General features: G+C 45.3%; 1 protein-coding gene across 1 annotated transcript; it reads right to left on the bottom strand.

The window, feature by feature from the left end:
• Positions 1-4,553: 4,553 nt before the first annotated feature.
• On the bottom strand, positions 4,554-18,431 carry qtrt2 (queuine tRNA-ribosyltransferase accessory subunit 2). Its single transcript, XM_080020575.1, has 9 exons — positions 18,361-18,431; positions 18,029-18,235; positions 17,152-17,207; positions 15,626-15,702; positions 15,249-15,458; positions 14,853-15,052; positions 11,859-12,010; positions 5,376-5,493; positions 4,554-4,825 (listed from the first exon to the last, which is right to left on the bottom strand). The coding sequence occupies exons 2-9, from the start codon at positions 18,229-18,231 to the stop codon at positions 4,573-4,575; spliced, it is 1,269 nt and encodes a 422-aa protein (XP_079876701.1). The 5' UTR covers positions 18,232-18,235; positions 18,361-18,431; the 3' UTR covers positions 4,554-4,572.
• Between the last annotated feature and the right edge of the window lie 127 nt (positions 18,432-18,558).

Below are 18,558 nucleotides of genomic sequence, written 5' to 3'. Positions count from 1 at the left end.
CTCACATGCCACCCTAAGCCCCCAAGAAACAGCATCATCTCCCAACAACCCACAGAGCCTCCAAAGTCAGCAAGCTATAACAACTGGTTGCGCACCTTTGGCCAGACCAAGGATCCAGTGGCCCCAATCCTCGAAGAGAACTGAGTGGCAGCAGTTTGATGAGGATGTAGATCGGGTCCTGGAAGCGACAGCCAAGGGGGATGTGGACCGTCGGCTGAAAACGATGACCACCCTCATAATGAACATCATGGCTGAGCGATTTGGAACTGAGGCACCCAAGCCCATGCCTTCGGCCTATGCTCCGAACCACAGAGCGAGGAAAATCCAGAACCTCAGGGAAGAGCTCAAGCTGCTAAAGAGGCAGTACAAGACAGCAGGGGACGTTGAGAGAGCTGGCCTAGCGGACCTGAAAGCAGTTCTAAGGAAGCAACTCTTGACCCTGCGGAGGGCAGAGTTGCATAGGAAGAGGCGGAAAGAGAGAGCCAGCTTTCCTGGCCAATCCCTTCAAGTTGACCAAGCAGCTTCTTGGTCAAAAGAGGACTGGCCGGCTCACCTGCTCCAAGGATATCATTAACAACCACCTCAAGGCAACGTACAGTGACCCGATCAGAGAACAACCGCTAGGTCCATGCGAAGCACTGACAACACCACCAGAGCCTTCAGTGGACTTCAACCTGAAGGAGCCCTGCCTCAGTGAAGTGGAGGAAGTGGTGCGGAGAGCAAGATCAAGCTCAGCACCAGGCCCAAGCGGAGTGCCGTATAAGGTGTATAATAACTGCCCAAAGCTACGGCATCGGCTTTGGAGGGCCCTGAAGGTGATCTGGAGGACAGGGAAGATTGCCCAGTCATGGAGGTATGCTGAGGGAGTGTACATACCGAAAGATGAGAAGTCTGAGAACATCGACCACTTTCGTGTCATCTCCTTGCTCAGTGTGGAGAGCAAAATGTTCTTCAGCATCGTAGCCAAGAGACTCTCCAACTTCCTGTTGAGCAACAGGTGCATCGACACATGCAGAAGGGAGGAATACCAGGAGTTCCTGGCTGCCTGGAACACACAGGCGTGATAACCCAGCTCATCAGGGAGGCAAGAGAAGGCGGGGGGGACCTGGCTGTGCTATGGCTGGATCTCACCAACGCCTATGGCTCGATACCCCACAAGCTGGTGGAGGTCGCACTGGAGAAACACCATGTTCCCCAGAAGGTGAAACACCTCATCCTGGACTACTACAGAAGGTTCAGTTTGAGAGTCTCCTCTGGCCACACGACATCTGACTGGCAAAAGCTGGAAGTGGGCATAATCACTGGATGCACAATCTCAGTGACCCTCTTCGCACTGGCAATGAACATGCTGGTCAAGGCAGCGGAACCAGAATGCAGAGGCCCCCTCAGCAAGTCCGGAGTAAGGCAACCTCCCATCAGAGCCTTCATGGATGACCTCACAGTGACAACAACAGCTGTACCAGGAGCCAGGTGGATCCTCCAGGGGTTGGAGCGCATCATGGCGTGGGCACGTATGAGCTTCAAACCTGCAAAGTCAAGGTCCTTGGTTCTAAAGAAGGGGAAGTTCATAGACAAATTCGCTTCAGGCTGGGAGTACATCAGATTCCATCAGTCACTGAGAAGCCGGTGAAGAGCCTTGGAAAGGTCTTCAACTGTAGCCTGAACGACAGAGATTCCATCAAGGCAACCAGTGCTGACCTGGAGGGCTGGTTAAGAACGGTGGACAAGTCAGGACTCCCTGGAAGATTCAAGGCCTGGGTTTACCAGCATGGAATACTCCCAAGAATCCTCTGGCCTCTGCTCATCTACGAGGTCCTCATGACTGTGGTGGAAGGCTTTGAGCAAAAGGTGAGCAGTTATCTACGTAGATGGCTGGGACTGCCACGCAGCCTGAGCAACATTGGGCTGTATGGGAACACCAATAAGCTCACGCTCCCCTTTCAGCTCAGTCAGGGAGGAGTTCATTGTGGCACGGGCACAAGAACACCTGCAGTACTCTGGATCCAGAGATGCCAAAGTGTCTGGAGCAGTGATTGTTGTGAGGACAGGGAGGAAGTGGAGGGCAGCCGATGCAGTACAGCAAGCAGAAACATGACTGAAGCACAAGGCTATCCTAGGAACAGTGGCGCAAGGCAGAGCTGGACTTGGGAGCCTTACAGCAACCCGATATGACTGTGCCAGCGGAAGGGAGAGGCAGAGCTTGGTGCAGGAGGAGGTGCGAACTTCAGTCGAGGAAGAGCGAACCAGCAGGGCAGTGGCCATGCGGCAGCAAGGCGCCTAGATATAGTGGGAGCAGGCAATGGAGCGGAGTGTCACCTGGAAGGATATCTGGCAGTGGAACCCCCAGAGGATCAAGTTCTTGATCCAGGGGGTCTATGATGTCCTTCGAAGCCCATCCAACCTGTGCATATGGGGCAAAATAGAAACACCTGTATGTCCCCTGTGTTCCAAAACAGGGACACTGGAACACATCCTGAGCAGCTGCTCCAAGGCGCTAGGTGAGGGTCTGTATCGATGGAGGCACGACCAGGTCCTCAAATCCATCGCTGAAGAAATCAGCAAGGGGATCAAGGGCAGCCGATACACCCAAGCCAGAGCCAAGGCCATCCACTTTGTCAAGGAAGGACAAAGGCCTGAAAAGACACCAAAGAACTGCTCTGCTGGTTTGCTCTCCACGGCCCGAGACTGGGTGATGACAGTTGACCTGGAGAGGCAGCTGAAAATTCCACCGCACATCAACCAGTCCAGATTGAGACCTGACATCATCTTGGTCTCAGAGGCCACAAAACAACTTTTCTTGCTGGAGCTGACGGTTCCCTGGGAGGAGAGAATGGAGGAGGCTCAAGAAAGAAAGAGGGAGAAGTACCAGGAGCTGGTGGAGGACTGTCGGAGGAACGGCTGGAAGACCAGGTGCATGCCAGTGGAGGTGGGCAGTCGGGGATTCGCGAGCCACTCCCTGAGCAAAGCCTACGGCACACTAGGCATAACAGGTGCCAACCGGAGGAAGGCCATAGGCAACAACGTGGAGGCAGCAGAAAAAGTCTCCAGATGGCTCTGGTTGAAAGGGGGAGAGCAGTGGGTGCAGTGGGTGTAGCATGCCACTTGTACACAGGCCGGCATTTGATCACACCGGTCAGGTCGCCTGGAGGAGGGTGTCTGTTGTAAGACCCGAAACACCCAGTGAATCCAGGAAACAACACTGAGGATGTGTCCACGTTTTGTGCATCAGTGGGTGTATTGTTAACACAGCTTCGGGACTTCGCATTCGCTAAATAAATAAAATTGGTTTTATGTAAAATATTCTGTGGAATCAAAAATCAAAAGCAAAGTCTGATTTCTATTGAATAAACAATGATGGATGCCAATTACTTTTGTGAGTTTCAAGTTATTTCAGAGAAAATCGTGGGTTCTTTTTTCATCGAAGGGTACCAACAAATTTGTCCACGTCTGTATGTGCAAGGTAGGTGGAAGATGAACCCGGGAAAGAGAAACGCAATACGAGAAGGCAAACGGATTTCAATTTATTACACATCAGAAGGCCCATCTTACAGAGAGGTATTCAGCTGAGCACAAACACATATTCATGAAACATGCCAAACACAAGAACAGGAATCTTTGAGGACAGGAACGTTGAACAAATCAATAAAGCGCGAGTCAATGGAAACAGGGAGAAGCACAATGAAAGGGCACCACCTCCAACAGCCTTAACCAAACTGAGAGAGGAGCTTTCAGAGAATCCTTCTGGTCACAAGATGACTTATTGTATTTCACTCAACCACGTGAAGCTCCTAAGTCCGTTTCTCTCAGGTTCCAGATGAAAAAATCAGCCGCCCCGATTGAGGCTCCCAGTGGTCGAGGTTGGGATTCCTGAATCGTTAAGAATAATTCATTATTCGTCTCACGGGTGCGAACGAACACACACACACACACACACACACACACACACACACACACACACACACACACACACACACACACACACACACACACACACACACACACCCTCGAGAGATTCACCCTCTGCATTCCACCCATCCTTGTTGTCCCCCCTCCATCCTGTCTCTGATGTATGATTAGTCCAGGAGGCATAAGTCATACCTGGAACCCCATCAGGACTTGCATAGGGATAGTTAAGATCAATGCTCCCGCAACATTCCAGCTGCTTGGTGTGTGTGTGTGTGTGTGTGTGTGTGTGTGTGTGTGTGTGTGTGTGTGTGTGTGTGTGTGTGTATCTCTGCCTCCCGCCCTCCCTCCTTCGACTACTTGTTCAACCCCTGCCTTTCCCTCTCCTCCTTTACTGGGATTTTATCACCTCATCAACCCAGCGGGTTAATATGGTGGCAAAGCGACGTGGTCTTGATGGAGAACAGGGGAGAGGGCCCAGAAACAGCAATATGATGTTTCAGTCACCCTTTACCTTCTGCATCTCTTCATTCGACCACTCTAGAGAATTGTGCCTGTATGGTGAAACGCAGCACTTGGATTTGGAAAGTAGAAGGGGCATTCCCCCTCCCCTCATCTCCTAATTCCCATCCCGGTCCCCGTCCTCCTCCTGTAATGAAAGCACCCGACTCATTTCTTCTCTATTTTCTCCCCAGTTCTCTGGCTCAGCACTCTCCTCTTGAACTGGTCCAGTTTGCCACTGGCCAAAGCCTTCCTCAGGGCGCTGAAGAAGGCGTGGTAGTGGGCAGTGTTGTGGAGCATGAGCAGAACCCCTGCCAGGAGCTCATTGGTCACCAGCAAGTGATGCAGATACGCCCTCTGGTGGTTCCTGCAGCAGTAGCAGCCACACCCTTCCACCAAGGGCTCCAGGTCATCCCGGTACCTGAATCAAAGGCACAAGGTTTCAGCACAAGGTCACAGATTAGAAAACGGGGTGTCTTCGGGGGTAGCAGCAAGTGCAGTACCACATTAACCCAGTAATCCGCCACCATGAATAGTGGTTAAAAAAGGCATACATGCAACATAAGCTCACTATGGTCTCCATTATGGAACAGTGACTACAACATGTAATATTTCAAATTCAGGATTCATTTTCCTTTAAGATTTCCATGAAGCAGCTGAAAGGTGACAGACAGCAAGGCGAGACCGTATTTCAATTTGTTGGGATACCGTGTGATTTGTTTTTGTCTAAAATCATTTCCATAGTGAAACAGTTACCTGAAAACAATAGCGAAGGTTGCGGTATGAAAAGATACGGCAGAAAAAAAGTTGATTGAGTGACTCAGGCGGAAACTTTCAACACCCCCATTTCGCTGAGTTAATGTCTAGGGGGGAAAACACTGCGGTTCATAAGTTCATGATACTGTTCTCCGTATCGACAGGGAGCCAGTTTGCAGCGACTACATGGCTCCGAGTCCTGTTCCAAAACAAACCTCTTGTCTTTTAGGTCGATCTCGAATGGCGTCATCGCCCGAGTTTGGTTCCCGGGATCAACGGCGCCGTTGTCTTGCGTCTCCTGTGCCGCGTCCTTGTCTTCGTTCACCTCCAGTACTGCTCAAACAGACAACCATCTCATCAGCCCCCGGGCACCACACCGTACGCACCATATCCCGGGCTGGCCGACATGTCCGCTTTGTGATATGATAATTTAGGTTTGTTTGGTTTTTTTTAATCATTTTCTGTTTTCATTTTCTGGCACATAACTCTTGAGAATAGACTGAAAACATCTCTTTCGAAGGGCGGGCTTCACACTTTTCATTGGCAGAGCATTTTTTATTTTATTTTTATTTTTAAATCATGTTTTAAACTATTTGGCAAGTTACTGAACAGTACAGCCAAACTGGTTATTATATACTGCTCCATTTGCATAATTTTAAGAAAGATTGCCCTATAAACAAAACAAACACTGCTTGTGCCATTTAAGTATTTAACAAGGAACTGAACAACCAAGAGGCCATTTCAAGCCAAGATACTTTTAAGCATATGTTAAAGAAATACCAAACCAGCTCCAAGAAGTTCCACATTACAGAAATGGAACACGTTCACTCAAACCAACTTGTGTATCTGTGCAAGCCGTGTTATCGATAGTGGAGAGGAGGAAGCCCTACCCAATGGGCAACCAATCCATTATTGGCTTTTCAAAGTTATCACCTTCCATGTCTGTTACTTACTAGTTCATGGATGTTTGTTAGCAAGACAAAAAAAGTTGAGATTGAAGACGCAGCGAGGAAGCGTCTTTGGCGGCTGCTGTTAAACTCAATTAATTCTAATAGCTACACGGTAGCACTGTACCCCTGGTCTCTCTGTAAAGGCTGAGGGTGGAGACATCTTTATTTTTCCACAATCTATCTACTTCATTCACCCCATCATCTTTAGGTTAGGTTTATTGAATTTAAATAATTTGCCAATTTTGTAATTGCTTTATCATTGCATTGAATATATGTTATTTTCAACTTCAAGATTTATTTGTAGTCTGGGTATTTGTTGTTACTCTGTACCTGCATTTCTGTTACTCTGAAGTGGAGGTACATTGTGAAATTTACCAAATAGTTTGCTTATTAAAGGAAAGCCCTTACCACAACATCATTCATTCTTGAGAACCAGTTCCATAAATGATAGCACTTCCTCAGCACAGATCCCCGCCCCCCAAAAATAAAAAATAAATACAAATAAAAAAACATCGGGAAAAACACAATCGTACACTTCCATTAACTTCTCTGCTCCCTCACTGTCACTGAAATAATTACTACATGTCAACATCGGAACACCCATTCCTCACAGAAGCAATTCCATCAGCGGCGCATAAACAGAAAACAGTTTTCGAACAGAAAGGTGCTCAGCGCGTGCCGAATTCCATCAAGGGGCCGTTACCGGGGTTCAGGTACGGGCAGGACGGAGCTGTACGTTGAGAGGAGGTGGGGGTGAGCGAGGAGAAAAAAGAGACGAGAAATGAAGAGAGCGAAAGCAGGCGTTCATGTGAGGATCAAGACAAAACGGAGAAAATGGAGGAGAGGGCGGACGATCTGAGCGGCTGGATTTTCGTCCTGCTGTGCTGAAGAGGACACTGATTGAGAAGTGGGAGACGTGACAGCCCACCCACACCCCACCACCCCGACGAGGACTTCTAATTGGCAGAGAGGGGAAATTATCGTCTCTCCTGTGGTTTCCTTGTTGACACCGGCGCTGTTCTCACCTTCAGTAAACTCCATTACGCTCCCCGCGCAGAATCGATTAGTGCAGTGTGACACGAGAAGCTTCAACTGCATTCAGCTAAAGATAAAACAACTTTTTGCTTTTCCTATCAAATGCAGAGCCTTTGCATTTTCCAAGAGCCATTTATCATAAAGCTTCTTATGTTTCACACTCGGGACAACAAACAGATGCTTGGGCATGGCTTAATTGTTACCTTGCCACTGGAGCTGGTGGGAGATGTACCCAATTATTCTGAGATGACCCGGGGCAAAGGATACTCACTCTTCATTTCACAAAGGCGAAACAGAGAGACACACACACACACACACACACACACACACCACTGATTTGGCTATATACTGGTTCTTCATTTCGATCAAAAAAAAAACCAAAAAAAAAAAAACCTTCTTTCAGCCATTACCAAAACATCTCACGCTCATTTTTTTTTTTTTTTTTTTTTTTATACATTCCCTTTTGTTATCATGGTCAAACAGGCATACGCAAACCTCAATATATTCAAACACAACCAAGCCTCTTTTTCTTTCGAGCCACATCAAACTAAAAGAGAAGAGATGTGAGTGTTCATTAAATGATTTTCTCCGCTCAAGACATTCCTGCAGCAGAGTCTTTGAACAAAGTCCAATTAGAGGAATACACTTTAATTAAAGACCCATTTTAATTCTGCCTCAAATTGGAAGACAAACATCTTTTTGTTTTAATATAAAAGTCTCGACCAAAGATGGACAGCATAGCAGCTGTATCTACACCACCAACCAACAGGCATTCCCCCAGAGCATGATAATTGGTCTAGTATGTCTTATTAATGGGCATCTCTAACTATCAACTGAACACTTTTTAAAGGGGATGTATTATGCTTCTTTTCGACAAGTATATATAGGTATCTGAGGTCCCTTAAACATGTTTTTGAATTTTTTTTTTACAGGAAATACCACTCAAATTATGCATTTGAGCCATTGCTGACATGCCTCTTAACCCTGACTGTTCCCATTCGGGCTGTTTGTGTGTGTGTAGCTTTAAATGTAAATGAGCTGCCAGGCCCCTGGTTCTATGAGGGTTTGGGTACAAGTTCCGGATTCTGTGAGCCAATGGGGTTCTGAGCTTCACTCGGGGTTCCGTTGTATTTAGTCTGTCAAATTTCACTGATTTCAAAATCTGTTTCTGAACAAATTTAAGGTGAAAAATAAGCAATCCGGTTGCTGATCTTCCCTCGTATTAGATCTACGACGTCTAATTTAAAAGTTTGTTCCAACTTTCCTTGCCGACACCACACCGGGGATTTTTTGTCTCACGTCAAACAATGTAATAAATACATCTACAATAGAAAGCCTACAGTCTATCTAACATGCATGTTTTATGTTTTATGACATGTTTTGTGAGATACACAGCCTACAAAAAAAATGACTGCATTGTTTTATTTCAGTTTGTGTGTTAGTAGGCCCATCAGAGATCCAAATGTATGTGCAGAAACACTGAAAAAGTGAGTTTTTCGTAAGAGGTCCCCTTTAATACATAGCTACTTGCCATTATTAGCAGTCACTTCATATTAGAAGTAATGATCACCACTACTATAAAGAGATATAAATATATATTTAAAAAGACAAAACCTTTCAGCTATCCTATCCAAAAGCCCTCGGCAAACATAGGTTATTGCCTGAAAATTACATGAAAGCCATTTTCTACAGAGCATGAATGGATTATGGCAGTGGAATTAAATGGATGCCTTTCAGCAACATAATGTGAATGTGGGAGTAAAATGGATTTTAAATGATTTTCCTGTGAGCAAGTAATGTGGTTGATAATATGTTATATGCATGGAACAGTAAGCTACTCCAGTCTGAAGGAACAGGAATACTGGTCGAAAACAGTCAACCTCAATGGAGGGTATTTATCCTTGTTTTTAGTTTGTTTAGCAAACAAATATATTTGATATATAAAAGAGTCCACATTAACGGGGAGCCGACCAAGTGTTCAGTACACATTTGAAAATGATAGACGTGCTTTTGCACTTTACAGGGACCAGCCTGGAGAATAGGCTTGGGCCGATTTACGATTAAATCGTCTACGACTCAGTCATCGGTTATCGACTCCATCGGTCACGATTGACACTGATGACAGAGGTTTTTTGATTTTTATCAGCCAGGAAAAATCTAAGAATTATAACGGTGTAAGTGCAGTTTACTGCGTTCTGAAACTGGAGCGGTGAGGGAGAGCGGGAGAGGGGGGAAGAGGGAGATGTAGAGAGAGAATAGGTGGAGTCTCTCCCCCTCTCCACTCAGAGCTGTCCAGTAACCACTGGTGATCTGGTCTCCCTCTACAGTCCCATACAGAGACATTCAGGGGCAGGTGCTCAAATAAAAAAAGAAAAAGGCACGTGGACCCCCAGCTCTGGTTCTAGGCATTTTGCTACTCTGGGCAAACAGAGCAGCACAGGGGAACAGCAGTGTGCACATCGCAGGTGCGCCGAGGTGAGAGGTTCATGAGGCGTTCCTCATTAATATATCTTGCCCAGACAATCTGCGACCCGATGCCCATTAATTATTAAAAAAAAAAAGTGTGCCTGATAAGAACGGCACCGTGGGGTCACCCCACCTGTCGCTCAATATGCAAATCTTGTGATGATAATATAGCAATATATAATATAACCTCATAGAAAAAGATTTCGATTTATTTTGGAGGCTCTCCAGTCCTGGATCCCCCACACGATCCCCTCTAAGCGTAGATGCGTGGTGAAGGAGAAGCCCTAGAGACAGGAAGGGGGCTTCTGCGCCCCTCCGGCTCCTCCTCCCCAGAGCGCCCAGGGGCAGCAGAAGCCACGAGCGCATTCAGCCCCACCGGCCAAGCACAGGAGCAGCAGTGGCAGCCTCGCCCCCAAGACTGCGTGAGGCCGTAGCAGGGCCCCGTTGCCACCGTGAGCAGGCCCTGAACATATGAGGAAACGGGGGGTGGGGCGGTGGGGCAGCAGGACAACTGTCTTGTCCAGAAGCATTCCTTTCTCCTTGTGTCTACGGTTGGAAAGCACACACTTACAGTGTGAAAAAAACAAAACAAACAACAATAACAAAAAAAAAAAAACAACACACCATTTGCCCACCTTGGTGCCAAAATGTCTGTACCATGAATCACTTGCCCCACACCCCCCACCGTGGGAGTGCAGCAGGCTCCCGTTATAAACTCTGGCCTGCCGCGCACTAACCCCCACAGTACCATAAAGCACTGTTTGAGCCCAATCACAGATTCGACAATAAAACGGGTCACACTCATAAACCCCAGTGCCACACCAGGGGGATTTTTATTAGAACATATCGCCTGCGAGGCATCAATTGGCCAGGAGCAGGAACACACCCGACCCATTGAACGCTGCTCCTGTGCGTCCGCGGGGCGCCCAGGCTCGAGGCGCGTACAAATCGGACCCCTGGGTCCACGGGTTGAATGGGTGGCCAAATTGTGCGCTCGTTCATGGAATGGCCAGGGTCGAAGCCCGGATTTCAGACTCGCGGAATAAGCGTGCACGCGCCCGATCCGGTGCACGTCAAGCCACTGCACTGCCGCAATGTGCAGCGGCTTGGTGCATGTGCAAAGACGAGGATCCGGAAACAGTCACCGAGGGCTACGTCATCCAGTTCGCCCGCCCTCCCGCCCGCTTTCAGGGAAAAGATCAAATCGGTGGTCCCAGATGGTCAGGCAGAAGTTCTCACAAGATAAATAGATTCTCTGCTGGAAGAGGGAGCGATACAGAGCACCCCGGTAGTGCGGGAGGCGCAAGGTCACTAAAGCAGATACTTCAGGGTCCCAAAAAAGGATGGGAATTTTCACCCAATCCTGGATCTGCTGATGTTGAACAAGCATCTGATGAAAATGAAATTCCAGATGCCACACGTTAATTGGTGAGGTTTATTCGACCAAAGGACTGGTTTGTGAAATTAGATGTGAAAGACGCATACTTTCACATCTCCATTCACCCCCGGTACAGGACCAACCCTAACCCGTAAACTTTATTTCACCCTCACCTTATGTTGTCGGGGCGCAGATGGGAAAATGTTAATAATCTAATGAGTGTCCCTCTATGTTTGTTTACACTCGCTCCCGCTTGCGATAATGTAAAGCACAGTGGCATATAATATTGCTGTAAAGCAGTTCTGCCACTGATTTGCGACAGGGATAGAAATGGTATAAAGAAATATATGTACGATATAAATTTCTCTACCTCATCATCTCTCGAACACTTACTATGTTCGAGAGAGACTTACAGTGTTTCAATGCTCGACAGGATATTTCTTGGCAGATTAAAAAAATGTAAATCATCTGTCATTAATGTCCTTCTTAATGGCCCAAGCTTACTGGACACCATGTTATAAACATCAAACTTGGAGGCCAATATTCTTTGTGAATACAAGTACAACAGGTAAGCAATAAGCTATTTATAAATATACACACACTCACACCAAATCGGGGCATTGATGGAAGGCATCTTTTAAGTAAAAAGGCGGCTACCATCAATATAAGAATCTACTTGTCCAGAAAATAGAGCTGATAGGGTATACATTTCCCTATATGTAGCATTGATTTTTCTATGAATTTACTTTTTTAATAATTTTAGCTCAATTGTTTTTTTCTGACAACTTTTTAATTGGAACCTCAAGTACCTGGCCTGGTGCCGAGACAGATTATGTTTTGTCACTGCCCACCTGCGGAAGGCACTTTACCTGCTTGCTCTGGGTCTGGGGAGAAATCCAGGTTGAAGCAAAGAGCGCAGCCTCGCTCCGTCACTTGGAAGGGGAAGAAGCTTTCGAACAGGTCCACCCCAGCCTCCACACAGGCTAGCACCTCGTCAGGCCTCCCTACACCCTGCAGCAGCCTGAGACGGAGACATGCCACAAGTACACGGAATAACAGTAAGACACAAACACTCCAAAGGGGAAGCATTTATGAAATTCCACAAACTATACAGATATAGTAAAAAAATACATTTGCATATAATAAAAAAAAAATCATATAGATTTAGGAGTAAATAGAATAAAGGGTAAACCAAGGACGTTATAGCAAACATCAACCCTGGATACAAGACATCAGCAGCTGGTAACAGCATTTCCCTGCTCCACACTTGTACACCCCCCCCATTTTTCAGGAGTAGTTTCGGTTAACTCTCTGCCTCTAACCCACGGCCTGTAGGTGCCAAGGCCGAAGCCAATTTAACATTCGATAATGACTCCACAGTGCCAAGGGGAAGCCATGTATCGCATCAGAGCCAGAACAACCGCAAGGGATGCTGACCCTCCACATGTGAAATGAGTCAGGACCAAATCCAGTAAAGGCCACAGGGAGTTCCAAGGCCTGTGAATGTAGGACTCCGCTCTAAACAGGTCCACCCTCCCCCACAGAGCTAGAGCTACATGCAGTCAAGCTCTTCTACTCTCATCTACCTCCCAGAGAGCAGGTGGGATGTGTCCCCAGTGAAAGGCCATTGAAAGGACACTGGCTTATTTGGTTAGAAAGACTGGGAAGCTCCTAGGGAAGTTTGTCCCTGTGCCTACAACAAGACTCTGCCCAGGCGATACACCAGAGAAATTCAGTTGCCATGGCTTCCAGGCAAGAAGGCTGGGGTTGCCATGGTTTCTTTGGGGAATTACCAAGAATAATGGGAGAAAAAGTGAAGAGAGGAGTGCAAGGGTGTATGGAAAGGCCGGCAGTAGGGAGGGCTGACAGCCCCTCAACTCTCTTCTCAAAAATGCAATTCACTTTAGGCCTCAAGGTTGAACGTGAACATGGAATAATGAGTCCTGGAAGACAGTTGAGGGGTTGGAGAGCATACAGCAAAGTGCACACAGGAGATGCTGGGCTTCCACATACGATTAATCAGTAAGTATAACCGATGGACTGGTCAGGCCCCACTCAGCTGGGGCCAGCTGGGCTTCTGACTAGATTGTTACTGGGGTAAGGATAGAACGCAGATGGCCACAGCTGTACCAGACAGAGTATAATGAGAAGTGGGGAAACAGTTCCATGATTTTGTTAAACAATCCTATAAAGTTAAATAAGTAGATAATGGTTCTGTTAAGGTGGACAGGAAATTGAATTGGCGTGCTGGTCATTAACTTGAAAAGGGCACTGAGAGAAGGGCGTGTATGTACTTGCCTGCAAGCTAAACAAGTAGAGGATGCGCTGAGTTAATATCTAAGCGGTCCAGAGTCTCTCTGTTCCCATCCCCAATATTGGCTTTCAGAAATGTATAGCCTCTCATATCAAGACTGGGCTTAGTGTAATGAAAGACACACAGAGTGATACGTTTCTGAATAGAAAATAATTCAGCGAGGTTGTCCTTTGAGCAGTAATAAATAATGGTAATTAATGTTTTAATAACAAAAAAAAAAGATTGAAAAATATTAAACCTACCCTCTAATGTTGCCCCTTTAGACACAAGATAGGAGACAAAGGTCAAGACAGAAGGATCAAGAATGAGATGAAAAAGTGCCAGTGCACCACATTAAACCTCTCACACTGCAGAGCTAATAAATCCATATACATTTTGAGGTCGCCTTCTGACTGCACGGCTCAACACCCACACAGCCCTAGGCTTGGGCTGATTAATGATTCAATCGTCCATCAGCGATCGACTCAACTAGTCACCTGCGATTGACTCCATCGATTGCGATTGACCCTGATGACAGACGTATTCTTTATTTATTTTTTTATCCGGCAGGAAAAATCTGAGAACTGAAACGGTGTTAGTGCAGTTTACCATGTTCTGAAACTGGAGCGGAGAGGGAGAGAGGAGGGTCTGCCCCTCTCCGCTCGGAGCTGTCCAGTAACCACTGGTGATTGGGTCTCACTTTCCCTCTACAGTCCCGTACAGAAACTTTCGAAAGGTGCTCAAAAAAAATAGAAAAGGCACATGGACCCCTAGCTCCAGTTCTAGGCATTTTGCTGCTCTGGGCAAACGGAGCAGCACAATGGAGCCGCTGATCACTGAGAGGAGACACCCCGTCGGGGCGCCCCGTGATTTGCACTCCGCTGTGCTCACATCGCAGGTGCGCCGAGGTTCATGAGGAATTCATCATGAATATATCTTGCCCAGACAATCCACTACCTCAAAACCCATTAATTAAAAATTAAAAGAAAAAAAAGTGTGCCTGATAAGAAGGGCACCGCGGGGTCCTTAGGGCAGGTGCTCGGACCCCCCTGCACATACCTGCCACTCAATATGCAAATCTTGTGATGATAATATAGCAAAATACAGTACAATATAATCTCATGGAGAAAGATTTTGATTTATTTTGTTTCCTTAGTTGTCTGGAAAATAAAAAACATGAACCTAACTCAGAAAATTAGAGCAGATTTTTTATTGTTTTTCCTCCAGTCTTTTCATTTTAGATCTATTTATTTTCATTTGTTTACTACATGTATGAAACAACATTTTTAAACACAACTGAGTGAAGGGACTGTCCAAGTCCTTATTCCATACTGTTCCAAAAAAAAAAAAAACGGAAAGTAACGGGGAGATGTGCGTCTCGACAGTGGGGACGCACATCTTTACTTAGTAAAAAACTGAATGTTTTTGTGTAAATACTTTACTTGTTAATAATAATCCTGCACTTCTGGAACAGGGAGACCGCATTTGCCACATTACATAACATTCTATGTGCGTGCAAACGCCACCCGATTGGACTTTTTTCACGATCAACCAAGCCTACTCAGCCCACCTGGGTTTGTCTTCTGGCAGCTCCTTCATCACCGCAGCGATAAGCTGGGTCTTTAGGGCCTCGTCCATGAAACCCGCTTGGAGGCCGTCCAGGCAAAATCCAGCCACCGGCCGCTTGGCCGTTTCTTTGGCGGAGCGCACTCGTTCTTCCAGGATGTCTCCTCCCTCCACCACCCCGAATACCTCCACCCCCTGCAGTTCCTGCAAACGACAGAGACAGTGGGGTGAATAAACAAAGACTTAATGTCAGCGACAGGAACAAGTATGAGTTAAGTAAAAGTTAACTCATGAGACTTTTCTGATGTTATACCTCCAAATAACTACCATAAAGTCCCCAACCTCTGCTTAATGTGTTAATCTGCAGTTTGACTTAGAGGAGTTCCGTTGGTCTCTGTACCGGTGTTTTGCGGTGAACTAGCAGACACTCGTCTAGGTGGGCTAGAGTTCGGTCCACTGACTTTCGGACCCTTTTCCTGGAGGTGTTGCTCTGCCAGGTCTCGCCATCTGCCATGCTCTGGTACCAATCTGGTTGTACTGCCTTCTGGAGGGCCATGAACTTGGCTACCGTCAACTCTATCCGGCCACCGCTGCCCCACACAGACACCGTCTGCACAGAAATAAGAGGTGAGAGTTCAAATAGAACTTCAGTGACATTGTTTGCTGATGCCACATGTTGGACGACAGATATTTTTCACATATGTGGTACTAGCCTCTTGTGGATTAACCAGCATGCACTTGAAAATAAGATGGGAGCCAAAGCTCTGTGAGCCTGACCTTGTTGGTGATATGACCGGTTGGGAATGTAGTCACTGGGTCATGAAGCGAGCAGTACAATACTGTATCATTAAGACCTGCACAGAGCAAAACAAGCAGTTGCATGTAGAATACATGTATAGGTGTCAGTGACATAAAAAAAAAAAAACAATGGATCTAAAGGTGAAAACCCCTGCAATGCCTGATAATTAATCCAGATTGTGCATTATAATATGGTAATTTCAAAACACCTCAAATCAAGGTAAAGGGGGGAAGTGTGGTCTTATCAGAAAACACAGATGCAACATCTGTGGACCACAAGGTGATATGTAAAACATCAACAACATCAAAGACGGCTGGCTTCAAATTAGCCAATCAGAATCCCTTATTTAATCCCCCGGAGACGACAATGTAATAATCCCATGCCAGTGAACACCAAGTCGCACTATAGTAATTATATTTCTAATTTCAATTTTGTGTTCCTCAGGCAGGGTTCAGCTTATTGCAATGACTTCCATTGCACCTCATATTGTAGGCAAATGAGCTCAGCCATCTGGGGAATGTGTATATATGGAATTCTGTGCCAGTCTCAAATGATCAATGCACTTAAAAAAAAAAAAAAAAAAAAAAAAATATATATATATATATATATATATATATATATATATATATATATATATATATATATATATATATATATATATATATATATATATATTGATTGAAAACAGGAGAAATTAGCTTTTTATTGCGTAACCAGTTCCAACAATAACAATTTACAGTAAATTGGAAATACCGATGCAGGCTGGTGTATATATAGCCGAGTCAAGTAGAGGTGAAAATAACATGAAAATGACAATTGACGTCATGTTGTAGTTGTACATTCAGACATTTTAAACCTATTGCTGAATATGTTCAACTGAAAACCTACATACTCAAATAACAGTCAGTAGATGAACAAATATACAACTATCTAATAAGTGAATAAAACTCTTAAATGTTCAAAGTTCTTCAACTCATCACATTTTCTGGGGGAGAGAATATTGGAAACACAAAAGGTTCCAACTATATTTATATAGTTTTTTATATATTTATTTATATATTTATATTATTTATATATTTAAAATATATAAATAAATTGTACAGGGCTGTATTTCTTTCTTAATCATAACAACTATTTAAGGAAGGGGTTTATAGGTATAAGGATACACAGATCTACTCCATCAACATATTGGATGGCACATTTATGAAAAATAAAAAATAAAAAACATACATACCTTATACATACCAATCATATATAGTATATTGTACATAAAAGTAGAATTTATTTTTTTTTTTTTGAATGGAAGTCAACAATGTCTTACCATTTTGACTTATACAAAATTTGCTTTAAACCAGGCATTGTTTGAGGGAAATGCAGGCATGTGGTCATCAACACCTCACGTAATTTATAATAATTACAACACACTTCCTTTTTTCGGGCTGCTCTCCTTAATGCTTTTGCATGTGATCATCTTTGGGATAGCAGGGGTGGGGATTAACACTACCTGCAAACTTTCTGAATCCGTCCTTATATTCCTCCAAAACTTCCTGGTGCTCTGCTCTAAAAGGGAGATAACAACCAAGATGAATGTTCAGTGAGTTTGGCCTGGATCATACAACATTGCAGGGTTCCCGCTGTTGTCATTTTTAAGGATATTCTCCACGTGTATTCATATAAAATACCCTGTCCACTCACATAGTCTTTTCACTTTGTTTTGTCGATTAGACCTCTGCTGAGGAGAAACTGGGTGTGTGCGGACTTGCTTGGTTGATGTCTCCCTGACTCTCCTATGCCTGTTTTGTTGCACCGGACAACTTGCCACGTCCTATACCGTGCTGACTTTCAAATTTAGAAAGTTGAAGCGTAGCTCTGGCCAACTTCAACTAGTCAGCCAGAACACCCTGAGAAGCAATTTTTTTTTTTTTAATGAATACATGTGAATTAAGTATTATATAAACAAAGTCAATCTGTTATCACTGTCACTGCCGCTTAATTACTAATACCACAATACTAACATGAACTTGTAGTGTAGACTGACTTGCTCATCTTGTACAGACTAGTTAGCATAGTGCTACTTAATGTTAACTTTGAGTAGATAGATAGATATAGATAGATAGATAAATCGATAGAACTTTTCCACAACATTTTGAGCAATGCCATATTCTATGATTTCTCCATAACTGAAAACATACAAATGTCATTTTGTAATGTACATGTGCTTTTCCAGACCAGCATGGGAACCCCGACTGTGTATTCAATTATAGACATAGGTAGGCTTGTGTACTGAATCTAAATGTGAGATTTAAAAGTAGAAGGAGTTGGATGTGTGTGTGTGTGTGTGTGTGTGTGTGTGTGTGTGTGTGTGTGTGTGTGTGTCTCACACAGTGCACAGGCTGAGCTGTGTGACTGGGGGCAGGCTGCCCAGGGTGTGCAGGGTGTCCTGGGTCAGGTGGGGTACCGCGCCGCAGCGGGTGTACAGCAGACAACCGGGCACCTCCAGGCAGCCCTGCCCCGCCCTGCCCAGCTCCTTCAGGACCCCCAGCCGGTACCCACCCTGCACCACATGCGTCAGCTCTAACTTCATCCTCCTGGAAGCAACACAGCCACACGTAACACATTATTGTGTAACCCCTGACCAGGTGATGTTGGTCCGCGTTAACTAGCCAAACTAGCATCACTTGGTTAGCCGCGTCGCCACGCGTTGAGTACAAACCTTAAAAACAACGAGATTGACGCTTTGAGAATTGCTGTCGTTTGTTTGGAAACATTCGAAATGACACAAATACTGATTTTAAGCAGTTTAACAATACCGTACCTACAGTACCTACAGTAGACTCATGCAGCCGCTTGATGAACTACACGTCCGTTAAATATGACGTCACGCCCGGTGCCTTGCGGAAAACTACGAACG

The sequence above is a fragment of the Zeus faber genome (assembly GCF_960531495.2).
Source record: "Zeus faber genome assembly, chromosome: 19".
NCBI lineage: Eukaryota > Metazoa > Chordata > Actinopteri > Zeiformes > Zeidae > Zeus > Zeus faber.
Note: the sequence above shows the minus strand (reverse complement) of the source record. Positions and strands in the feature narration are given on the sequence as shown.